The sequence below is a fragment of the Heptranchias perlo genome, chromosome 25, assembly GCF_035084215.1.
Source record: "Heptranchias perlo isolate sHepPer1 chromosome 25, sHepPer1.hap1, whole genome shotgun sequence".
Classification (NCBI taxonomy): domain Eukaryota; kingdom Metazoa; phylum Chordata; class Chondrichthyes; order Hexanchiformes; family Hexanchidae; genus Heptranchias; species Heptranchias perlo.
This window is the reverse complement of record NC_090349.1, coordinates 46,927,099-46,939,937: the sequence shown is the minus strand read 5'-3', so window position 1 is coordinate 46,939,937 and position 12,839 is coordinate 46,927,099. Positions and strand designations below refer to the sequence as shown.

Sequence of the window (12,839 nt, the reverse complement as noted above, 5' to 3'; positions counted from 1 at the left end):
GTGTACTCACTTTGGCTGACCTACTTAGGTCATTGCAGCGCCTCCTGCACTGTATGCAGGTGGGCGATACGTTGGTGATGCAGGTGACCTCCTCTGCCACCTCGAGCCAGTTGGACTCCTCCATCCTCTGCGCGATTGTGGAGAGTGCGCGTGGCACCTGTTCCAGCACCTTGCAAATGTGCTGCTGCCCCTCGATCATTCTCCTTTTCATAGATGGCCCCCAGGGTTCAGCATCTGTGTCCAGCTGGGCAGAGCCTGGAGAAGATTGCTCCCACCGACACGGACTCTCCACAGCTGCCCCTGCCACCAGTGTCTGCTCATGCTCACACGGACGGGGACCCACCGAGGTGTGTGTATCTGCACTGGTGGATGGCTCGCTCAGATGTGACGGTGCCCCCTCAGAGGCCAGCAGGTCCTCTGAGGAATCGCCCTCCGCCGTCACAGCAGTCGCTGAAGGCCCTGTAAGAGAACAGAAGGCAATATTAAGCATGATGACAGATGTTGAGGTGCTGAAGATGGCAAGGCACATTAACATCAATTGCTATTGTGAGTGCTGAATGTTAAAGTTCTGTCAGCAGCTGTTTGTCGGTTGGCAGTCTCAGCGTCCCCGACGGACAGGCACTCGAGAGTGCGGCTCACTTCAAAATCCTCCTGCTCCGCGTCCGTGAGGATGACCTGATGTTGCGGCCCCCCCTCCAGTCTTCGCCCTCTCCTGTGCATTCTGGGATCTCTTCTCCTATAAGGGGAGAAAGTAGAGAGGCATGAGTGAGGGATGGTGATGTGGCCAATCGCTGAATGCATTGGTTTGGGTGAGGCTGACCATGAAAGAGATGCATCAGAGGGTGAGTATGAGACAGAGCCATGACACTGTATGAGGATTGGGTTGAGTGGTGGTGGTGGGATGAGTACTGGGGAGGTGAGGAAGTGCAAGTATATTGAGGATGAGGTTTGAGTGGGTGTGAGGAGTGATGTGATAGAGTAGTGTTGGCAGTGCAGAATGAGTTGTGGGGTGGGGGCGGTGATGTGGAAGACGGAGTGTAGGAGAATGAGTAAGTGTACTCACTTTGGCTGACCTAGTTAGGTCTTTGAATCGCTTCCTGCACTGGATCCAGATGCGGGAGATGTTGCTGCTGCTGGTGACCTCCTCTGCCATCTTGACCTAGGCCTTCTCGGTGGCAGAGACAGGCCACTTCCTCCCGTCCACTGGGTAGAAAATATCCCACCTCCTCCTCACCCCATCCAGTAAGACCTGGAGTGAGGCATCAGTGAATCTGGGAGCAGCCTTTCCCCTGGGCTGCTCCATTGTATAATTTTGGTTGTTTGCTGCAGGAGTAGCATTGGAGGACTGCCCCTTTAAGCTGAGTCCTCCAGCTGACAGCCTGTGATGCGGATGCGCAGTCCGCCCGCTGCGCAGGTTTCTGACGGGAAACCTGGAAGCCACAGTAAGTGGCTCCAATTTACCCACGATCGCATGGAGAACGGACGGATTTCACTGGGTGGGTTACCCACACGCCCAATCGCCCCCCCCCCCCCGCTGCCATCCTGCCTCCCTGGTAATATCTCTTAGTCTTACACAATAGAAATCTATGCTGAGAGTCTCCTTGCTCTTTTACTGCCAACAGTCAGACAGCACATAGATGGTGATGGAGGGGCCTTAAATTATCGCCAGCTGGATTCCAGCCTCATTTGTCTTACTGTGCTCCTCAATGCTCAATGCACCTCCTGCCTATGGCAAACACTGCAGGAAGGTTTATCGCACAACAGCATACAGTTAAACAAATACTAGAGTCCTGCACTGAGAAGCTTCTTTCAGAAATCCCTATATTTAGATATTTGCCAGGCATTTGGATGATTGAACGTTTCAAAATATTTAATTTACCAAGATCAGCAATGCAAATACCTGTAAGTCATTGGGAATCTTAAAATGTCTTACCTGATATGTGTTTAAGGCAGTCTAAATTTGGAGAATTCCACTTCAATCTTAATTAACATGGATAGTAATGACTAAATGCTGGAGAAAACGAAAGCACAGTGTCACAGTAGAACAAAGGTGACAGATGAACTCACATTGATGTTATACATTGCGAGGGTCCGATACCGTTCCTGGATATCTTTTAACCGCAGCTCCACTACTAAAGACATGGCTCTAATTTTGGCAATTGTACTCAGTACAAATTTCAGATCCTCCAGTGAGTCTGGAGCTTTCATCAAGGAAACTGCAAGTTCCTGTAAACAGTTAAAAAAAAAATTAAAAATTAAAAATTTACAAATATACAAATAAAACTAGTGGCTTCCTGGCACGGTGCAATTCTCAAAATCAAAAAAACAGGGTAATTAGGGTTTCTGAAGAAATAAGAACATAAGAACATAAGAACATAAGAAATTGGAGCAGGAGTAGGCCAATCGGCCCCTCGAGCCTGCTCCGCCATTCAATAAGATCATGGCTGATCTGATCCCAACCACAAATCTAAAGAACACAAGAAGTCGGAGCAGGACCCGGCCACATAGCCCCTGGGCCCTCTCCGCCACCCACAGGGCATTGACCGATCCGAACTCAGCTTCATGTCCAATTTCCTGCCCGCTCCCCATAACCCCTAATTCCCTTTACTTCTAGGAAACTGTCTATTTCTGTTTTAAATTTATCTAATGATGTAGCTTCCACAGCTTCCTGGGGCAGCAAATTCCACAGACCTACCACCCTCTGAGTGAAGAAGTTTCTCCTCATCTCAGTTTTGAAAGAGCAGCCCCTTATTCTAAGATTATGCCCCCTAGTTCTAGTTTCACCCATCTTTGGGAACATCCTTACTGCATCCACCCGATCAAGACCCTTCACAATCTTATATGTTTCAATAAGATCGCCTCTCATTCTTCTGAACTCCAATGAGTAGAGTCCCAATCTACTCAACCTCTCCTCATATGTCCACCCCCTCATCCCCGGGATTAACCGAGTGAACCTTCTTTGTACTGCCTCGAGAGCAAGTATGTCTTTTCTTAAGTATGGAGACCAAAACTGTATGCAGTATTCCAGGTGCGGTCTCACCAATACCTTATATAACTGCAGCAATACCTCCTTGTTTTTATATTCTATCCCCCTAGCAATAAAAGCCAACATTCTGTTGGCTTTCTTGATCACCTGCTGCACCTGCATACCAACTTTTTGATTTTCTTGCACTAGGACCCCCAGATCCCTTTGTACTGCAGTACTTTCCAGTCTCTCGCCATTAAGAAAATAACTTGCTCTCTGATTTTTCCTGCCAAAGTGCATAACCTCACATTTTCCAATATTATATTGCATCTGCCAAATCTCCGCCCACTCACCCAGCCTGTCTATATCCCCTTGCAGGTTTTTTATGTCCTCCTCACTCTCTACTTTCCCTCCCATCTTTGTATCATCTGCAAATTTTGATATGTTGCACTCGGTCCCCTCCTCCAAATCGTTAATATAGATTGTAAAGAGTTGGGGACCCAGCACCGACCCCTGTGGAACACCACTGGTTACTGGTTGCCAGTCCGAAAATGAACCATTTATCCCAACTCTCTGCTTCCTGTTTGATAACCAATCCTCCACCCATGCCAGAATATTACCCCCAATCCCGTGGTTTTTTATCTTAAGTAATAATCTTTTATGTGGCACCTTGTCGAATGCCTTCTGGAAGTCTAAATACACTACGTCCACTGGTTCCCCTTTATCCACCCTATACGTTATATCCTCGAAGAACTCAAGCAAATTTGTCAGACATGACTTCCCCTTCATAAAGCCATGCTGACTTTGTCCTATTAAATTATGCTTATCTAAATGTTCCGTTACTGTAAATATTATAATGAAATGATTTTATTACAATTCAGTACATCATCATAAACAGGAAATTGCTCAAGTAGTTTGGAATAATTCACCTACATAACAACAACAGTGACTGCACTTCAAGGTAATTCGTTGTATATCAAGTACTTTGGAGCGTTACTCAGAGATGTGATCAGATACTGTACTACAAGCGCACGTTGTTTCTTTCTTCCTTAATTCTCATTCTCCTCCGTGTACCACAGGTTTAGTCTGGAAGCAGGGCGCTGCCTTGACCCTTTCAGCTGCTGCCGCAGTGCTGGATTTCCCCCTACTTTGTGTCTGTAACATTGTGACTCACTGCAATGTCTGAGGCTGCTACTTCTTCGGGGTACCCAGCCCCCACATTTAAAGACTTCAATCAAGGTGTTGCTGTCTGTAGTCCAGCAAATGAGGAGCCAGCTTTTTGGCCCTAAAGAGAGCACCTATAGCACCTGGAGCCTGCCATGGGTGTATGAGGAAGGTACTAATAATGAGACACCATGGAAGAATAAGGAAATAAAGGGTAAAACTGAAACTAAAGAAAAAGACATACACTAAATACATGGACAATAAAGGAGAGGATGACAAAAGGGAATAGGAATAGGTTAGGAAAGAAGTCAAAATAACAATTAGGGTGGCAAAGAGGGACTACAAAATTAAATTATCATGGACTAGAAAAAGAAATAGTAAAGTATTCTACAGACACATAAGTAACAAAAAGAAAATTAAGATAGGGATAAGGCCACTAAGTGATGCACAAGATAAACTCACAGGTAATTGACAGTGAAATGGCAGAGATATTGAATAGTTACTTTGCCTCAATTTTTTCCAGGGAGACTAACAAGGTGGATGTGACATTAGAAGAAGAGATCAAAAGGATATCAAGACATTTAAGATATATATAAATTCTATAGAAAAGGGAATAGTGACAGAGGACTGGCGGACAGCTAATGTGATTCCTACTTTCAAAAAGAGAGATAGAACAAATCCAGGGAACTATAGACCCGTTAGCTTAACGTTAGTGGTAGGAAAGATATTGGAATCTTTACTCAAAGAGGTAATAGAAAAATATCCAGAAACTGAAAACGTAATAAAGAATAGTCAGCATGGATTTCAAAAGGGAAGGTCATGCTTGACCAACCTTATTGAATTCTCTGAGTAAGTAACAGGAAGAGTAGACAAGGATAATGTACTGGATGTAATATACATGGACTTTCAAAAGGCCTTTGATAAGGTACTGCATAGTAGACTCATGACTAAGGTCACGGCATGTGGAGTCGGGGGGACAAGTATCAGAATAGATAGCAAGCTGGTTACAAAACAGAAAGCAGAGAGGTTAAACATAGTTATTCAAACTGGCAAAAGGTGGGAAGTGGTGTTCCACAGGGATCGGTGCTAGGACCACTGTGGTTCACAATTTACATTAATGATTTAGACTCAGAAGTATGATATCAAAATTTGCGGATGACACCAAATTAGTGGGGGGGGGGTATCGTTAATACTGAGGAGGACTGCAACAAAATACAAGAAGACGTTAACAAACTTGCAGAAGGGGCTTGTAGTTGGCAAATGAATTTCAATATAGTTAAGTTTGAGGTGGTGAGTTTTAGTCGGAATAATAAGGAGGAAGAATACTGCTTGGGAAATAAGAGTTTAAATGGGGTAGAGGAGCAGAGGGATCTGGGGGTACAGATTCACAAATCACTAATAGTAGCACCACAGGTTAACAAAGTCGTAAAAAGTGAAAACAAGGTACTGAGGTTCATTTCTAGAGCAATAGAATTCAAAAGCAGAGAACTTATGTTGAACGTATATAGAACTTTAGTTAGACCACATTTAGAGTACTGTGCGCAGTTCTGGTCTCTATATTACAAAAAAGATATAGAAGCACTGGGGAAAGTGCAAAAAAGATTTACAAGGATGATACCAGAACTGAAAGGGTACAACTATCAGGAAAGACTGAACAGGCTGGGGCTCTTTTCCTCTAGAAAAGAGAAGACAGAGGCAACCGATAGAGGTCTTTAAACTTATGAAGTGGTTCAATAGGGTAGACATGGAGAAGATGTTTCCACTTGGGGGAGGGGGGGGGTTGTCCAAAACTAGGGACCATAAATAAAAGACAGTCACTAATAAATCCAATAAGAAATTCAGGAGAAACTTCTTTACTCAGAGTGGTGAGAATGTGGAACTCGCTACCACATGGAGTTGTTGAGGCAAATAGCATTAATGAATTTAAGGAGAAGATAAATAAACACATGAGGGAGAAAGGAATAGAAGGATATGCTGATAGGGTGAGATGAACTAAGGTGGGAGGAGGCTCGTGGGGAGCATAAACACTGCATGGAACTGTTGGGCTGAATGGCCTGTTTCTGTGCTGTAAAATTTGATGTAATTCTGTGTCTGTGAGGAAAGTAGAGCGAGGCCTCAACAGTATAACACCGGTTGGTTTAAGAACAGTTCGACTGCACTTCAGGCAACATTACACAGAATTACATAAAAATTACAAAACAGAAACAGGCCGTTCAACCCAACCAGTCCATATGAGCAGTGCCCTAATCCTATGTGCCCTGTTCCCATATCTCTTTATTCCTCTTTCCTCCAACCACCTCTCATAAATGTTGGCATGATCTCTGCATTAATCACTAACTCCGGTAGTGCATTTCACAGCCTCACAACCCTCTGTGTAAAAAAATTTCTCCTGCTCTCTGTCCTAAATCTCTTACATTTAACCTTGTATCTCTGTCCCTTTGTTCTAGACCCCTCTATCATCGGAAACAGTCTTGTTTTTTTATCTATTCTGTCGAATCACTTCAGAATTTTAAGCACCTTTATCAAACATCCCTTAATCTCCTCTGCTCTAACAAAAACAGCTCAAATTTTTCAAGTGTTTCTTCGTATTTGTGTTTCCTCATACCAGGCAGCATCTGATACATGAGGGCAGACAAAAATATAAGTTTTTTTCCAGCAACAATTTTTTAATATAAACTTTAATAGAAACACATTTTAACCTAAAATATATATTTTAATAATTTAAATTGTAAAGTTACCTCTAGTTCATTTCTCAGATTATACAGTTCCCGTTTGGCAGATTCATTCAGACAATACCCAAGGGACTGCACCCATGCGTTTGAATTTTCTTGGACACTAAAAGCCAAGGGCCTCAGCTGGAGCCGAATACACTGCTCATCTTTCACCATTGGTTGCTGTGCCACCTCCTCACTGATCCTGGTATAGAACTGCAACTTCTCGTCATAATTAACACAAGAAGGGTTCCTCGCTGCAAACTTCTCCACAACAATAGACTTGTCCATTTTCCACAAGGATCTGTACTTCTTCCAGCGGTTCAGGTACTTGCCCAGAGAACCGAGAAGTTTATGGAGATTCTGGCTGATGGAAATAGCATTCTCAATGATCTGTGGATACTGAGAAATGTCACTGTAAAAACTGAAGATGACTGGTTCATCCTCTCCGTCAACATATTGTGGTGAACATTCAGTGCAGGACCCATGCATCCACCGTACGAATAGCTGCAGTATGTGAAATATAAATATATGGTGAAAACATTGTATTTAATGCAGAGTCAAAACAATCGGCATAGCTGTCCTTTGTAATTAACAAAACTTGCATTATTTTTAACGCATTTGGGTTGCGAGATTGGCTGATTTACCCAATTCTGTGCACAAACTGCTATAAGTGGGAGTACACTTCTACAGGAAGATATACAGAAAAAACACCAAGACAAAGGCTCCCTAAGAACCCGGTGAGTAAATGCACCAGGCAATGTGCTACTGGACCAATCTGACTAGGAAGGTCAGGGTTCAATCCACTGAATGTGGTTAGAAACATAAACATAGAAACATTGAAAATAGGAGCAAGATTAGGCCATTCGGCCCTTCGGGCCTGCTCCACCATTGAAAATGATCATCGCTGATCGTCTAACACAGTACATAGGAACATAGGAACAGGAGTAGGCCATTCAGCCCCTCGTGCCTGCTCCGCCATTTGATAAAATCATGGCTGATCTGTGATCTAACTCCATATACCTGCCTTTGGCCCATATCCCTTAATACCTTTGGTTGCCAAAAAGCTATCTATCTCACATTTAAATTTAGCAATTGAGCTAGTATCAATTGCCATTTGCAGAAGAGAGTTCCAAACTTCTACAACCCTTTGTGTGCAAAAATGTTTTCTAATCTCGCTCCTGAAAGGTCTGGCTCTAATTTTTAGACTGTGACCCCTACTCCAAAAATCCCCAACCAGTGGAAATAGTTTCTCTCCATCCAGCCTATCTGTTCCCCTTAATATCTTATAAACTTCGCTTTTTCCCCATGTCTCTTGATCCCTTGAGCATTAAGAAATATATCTATCTGCTTCTTGAATACATCTAATTTTTTTTATTTTTTGTTCATGGGATGTGGATGTCACTGGCAAGGCCAGCATTTATTACCCATCACTAATTGCCCTTGAGAAGGTGGTGGTGAGCTGCCTTCTTAAACCGCTGCAGTCCGTGTGGTGAAGGTTCTCCCACAGTGCTGTTAGGAAGGGAGTTCCAGGATTTTGACCCAGCGATGATGAAGGAACGGCGATATATTTCCAAGTCGGGATGGTGTGTGGCTTGGAGGGGAACGTGCAGGTGGTGTTGTTCCCATGTGCCTGCTGCCTTTGTCCTTCTATGTGGTAGAGGTCGCGGGTTTGGGAGGTGCTGTCGAAGAAGCCTTGGCGAGTTGCGGCAGTGCATCCTGTGGATGGTACACACAGCAGCCACTGTGCGCCGGTGTTGGAGGGAGTGAATGTTTAGGGTGGTGGATGGGGTGCTAATCAAGCGGGCTGTTTTGTCCTGGATGGTGTCGAGCTTCTTGAGTGTTGTTGGAGCTGCACTCATCCAGGCAAGTGGAGAGTATTCCATCACACTCCTGACTTGTGCCTTGTAAATGGTGGAAAGGCTTTGGGGAGTCAGGAGAGGAGTCACTCACCACAGAATACCCAGCCTCTAACCTGCTCTTGTAGCCACAGTATTTATGTGGCTGGTCCAGTTAAGTTTCTGGTCAATGCTGACTCCCAGGATGTTCATGGTGGGGGATTCGGTAATGGTAATGCCGTTGAATGTCAAAGGGAGGTGGTCAGATTCTCTCTTGTTGGAGATGGTCATTGCCTGGCACTTGTCTGGCGCGAATGTTACTTGCCATTTATCAGCCCAAGCCTGGATGTTGTCCAGGACTTGCTGCAAGCGGGCACGGACTGCTTCATTATCTGAGGGGTTGTGAATGAAACTGAACACTGTGCAATCATTAGCGAACATCCCCATTTCTGACCTTATGATGGAGGGAAGGTACATTGATGAAGCAGTTGAAGATGGTTGGGCCGAGGACACTGCCCTGAGGAACTCCTGCAGCAATGTCCTGGGGCTGAGATGATTGACCTCCAACAACCACTACCATCTTCCTTTGTGCTAGGTATGACTCCAGCCACTGGAGAGTTTTCCCCCCTGATTCCCATTGACTTCAATTTTACTAGGGCTCCTTGGTGCCACACTCGGTCAAATGCTGCCTTGATGTCAAGGGCAGTCACTCTCGCCTCACCTCTGGAATTCAGCTCTTTTGTCCATGTTTGGACCAAGGCTGTAATGAGGTCTGGAGTCGAGTGGTCCTGGCGGAATCCAAACTGAGCATCGGTGAGCAGGTTATTGGTGAGTAAATGCTGCCTGATAGCTCTGTCGACGACACCTTCCATCACTTTGCTGATGATTGAGAGTAGACTGATGGGACGGTAATTGGCCGGATTGGATTTGTCCTGCTTTTTGTGAACAGGACATATCTGGGCAATTTTCCACATTGTTGGGTAGATGCCAGTGTTGTAGCTGTACTGGAACAGTTTGGCTAGAGGTGCGGCTAGTTCTGGAGCACAAGGCTTCAGCACTACAGCCGGGATGTTGTCGGGGCCCATAGCCTTTGCTGTATCCAGTGCACTCAGCTGTTTCTTGATATCACGTGGAGTGGATCGAATTGGCTGAAGACTGGCTTCTGTGATGGTGGGGATATTGGGAGGAGGCCGAGATGGATCATCTACTCGGCACTTCTGGCTGAAGATGGTTGCAAATGCTTCAGCCTTGTCTTTTGCACTCACGTGCTGGACTCTGTCATCATTGAGGATGGGGATGTTTGCAGAGCCTCCTCCTCCCGTTAGTTGTTTCATTGTCCACCACCATTCACGACTGGATGTGGCAGGACTGCACAGCTTTGATCTGATCCGTTGGTGTGGAATCGCTTAGCTCTGTCTATAGCATGTTGCTTCATGCTATAGCTTGGCCTCCACTGCCTTCTGTGGTAGAGAATTCCACAGGTTCACCACCCTCTGAGTGAAGAAATTTCTCCTCATCTTGGTTCTAAATGGCATACCCCATATCCTGAGACTGTGTCCCCTGGTTCTGGACTCCCCAGCCATCGGGAACATCCTCCCTGCATCTAGTCTGTCTAGTCCTGTTAGAATTTTATATGTTTCGATGAGATCACCTCTCATTCTTCTAAACTCTAGTGAATATAGGCCTAGTCGACCCAATCTCTCCTCATACGTCAGTCCTGCCATCCCAGGAAACAGTCTGGTAAACCTTCGTTGCACTCCCTCCATGGCAAGGACTTCCTTCCTCAGATAAGGAGACCAAAACTGCACACAATACTCCAGATGTGGTCTCACCAAGGCCCTGTATAACTGCAGTAAGACATCCCTGCTCCTGTACTCAAATCCTCTTGCAATGAAGGCCAACATACCATTCGCCTTCCTAACTGCTTGCTGCACCTGAATGCTCACTTTCAGTGACTGGTGTACAAGGACACCCAGGTCTCGTTGCACCTCCCCTTTTCCCAATCTATCACCATTCAGATAATAATCTGTCTTTCTGTTTTTACAACCAAAGTGGATAACCTCACATTTATCCACGTTATACTGCATCTGCCATGTTCTTGCCCACTCACCCAACATGTCTAAATCACATTGGAGCCTCTTTGCATCCTCCTCACAGCTCACATTCCACCCCAGCTTTGTGTCGTCTACAAACTTGGAAATGTTACATTTAGTTCCCTCATCATAGAATCATAGAAGTTTACAACATGGAAACAGGCCCTTCGGCCCAACATGTCCATGTCGCCCAGTTTATACCACTAAGCTAGTCCCGGTTGCCTATAGAAATCATCCAAATCATTGATGTATATTGTGAATAGCTGGGGCCCAAGCACTGATCCCTGCGATACCCCACTAGTCACTGCCTGCCACCCCGAAAAAGACCTGTTTATTCCTACTCTCTGTTTCCTGTCTGTCAACCAATTCTCAATCCATGCCAGTATATTCCCCCCAATCCCATGTGCTTTAATTTTGCACACTAACCTCTTGTGTGGGACCTTATCAAAAGCCTTCTGAAAATCCAAATACACCACATCCACTGGTTCTCCCCTATCTATTCTACTAGTTACATCCTCAAAAAACTCCAGTAGATTTGTTAAGCATGATTTCCCTTTCATAAACCCATGCTGACTTCGTCCAATCCCGTTAATGCCCTCCAAATGTTCTGTTATCACATCCTTTATAATAGACTCTAGCATTTTCCCCACTACTGATGTTAGGCTAACTGGTCTGTAATTCCCTGTTTTTTCTCTCCCTCCTTTTTAAATAGTGGGGTTACATTTGCCACCCTCCAATCTGTAGGAACTGTTCCAGAGTTTATAGAATTTTAGAAGATGATCACCAATGCATCCACTATTTCCAGGGCCACTTCCTTTAGTACTCTGGGATGTAGATTATCAGGCCCTGGGGATTTGTCAGCCTTACGCCACATTTATTTCCCTAGCACTATTTTTTTTACTAATACTGGTTTCCTTCAGTTCCTCCCTCTCACTAGACCCTCGGTTCCCTAACATTTCTGGCAGGTTATTCGTGTCCTCCTTTGTGAAGATAGAACCAAAGTATGTGTTTAATTGTTCTGCCATTTCTTTGTTCCCCATTATAATTTCCCCCATTTCTGACTGTAAGGGACCTACATTTGTCTTCACTAATCTTTTTCTCTTGACATATTTATAGAAGCTTTTACAGTCAGTTTTTATGTTCCCTGCTAGTTTACTCTCATACTCTATTTTTCCCCTCCTAATCAATCTCTTTGTCCTCCTTTGCTGAATTCTGAACTGCTCCCAATCCTCAGGCTTGCTGCTTCTTCTGGCAATTTTAAACGTCTCTTCTTTGGATCCAATACTGTCGCTAATTTCTTTTGTAAGCCACGGTTGAGCCACCTTTCCTGTTTTATTTTTGCACCAGACAGGAATGAATAATTGTTGTAATTCCTGCACACGTTCTTTAAATATTAGCCATTGCCTATCCACCGTCATCCCTTTTAGTAAAGTTCCCCAATCTATCATAGCCAACTCGCACCTCATACTTTCGTAATTTCCTTTATTTAGATTCAGGACCCTAGTTTCAGATTCAACTACTTCACTCTCCATCTTAATGAGGAATTCTATCATGTTATGGTCGCTTTTCCCTAAGGGACCCCGCACAACAAGATTGTTAATTAATCCTTTCTCATTGCACAATACCCAGTCTAGGATTGCCTGTTCGCTAGTTGGTTCCTCAACATATTGGTGTAGAAAACCATCACGTACGCACTCCAGGAATTCCTCCCCCACAGTATTTACCTGATCTCACAGTCCCTCAGTGTGTCAAGTATACAGGGGAAAAAATCAGGCACGGTGATTCCCACTCCTGATAACTGTCCAGTGACTTCTGCTAGAAAGTGTCTGATGGCAATCTTGTGTAACAGTGTAAAAATGGGAATAGCAAATCATGTATGTGTACACATATAAGAAAAGGACAGGACTGGGTTCAGCTGTGATATCTTCTGCATTGAAAATGCCCTAAGAATTGCCTTAAATGTGTCCTCAAAAGTGATTTCAGCAGCCTGGCCTGCAAACCAACAAACCAAATGCCAATTAAAACCATAAATAATTATGTTTAACAAAACTAGCGAACTGGAAGGCAC

At 44.4% G+C, this 12,839-nt stretch overlaps 1 protein-coding gene across 2 annotated transcripts in view; it reads right to left on the bottom strand.

Moving 5' to 3' along the window:
* dnah10 (dynein axonemal heavy chain 10) overlaps nucleotides 1-12,839 on the bottom strand; it is a 248,394-nt gene that overhangs the window by 169,570 nt on the left and 65,985 nt on the right. For both annotated transcript variants that reach the window (XR_010967225.1, XM_068006240.1), the window contains exons 20-21: nucleotides 6,868-7,347; nucleotides 2,068-2,226 (exon numbers count right to left, since the gene is read on the bottom strand). Coding sequence is in view for 1 of the 2 variants with exons in the window: in XM_068006240.1 (XP_067862341.1) it covers nucleotides 2,068-2,226; nucleotides 6,868-7,347 (639 nt within the window). In the remaining variant the exon portion in view is untranslated. The remainder of the gene's footprint in view (nucleotides 1-2,067; nucleotides 2,227-6,867; nucleotides 7,348-12,839) is intronic.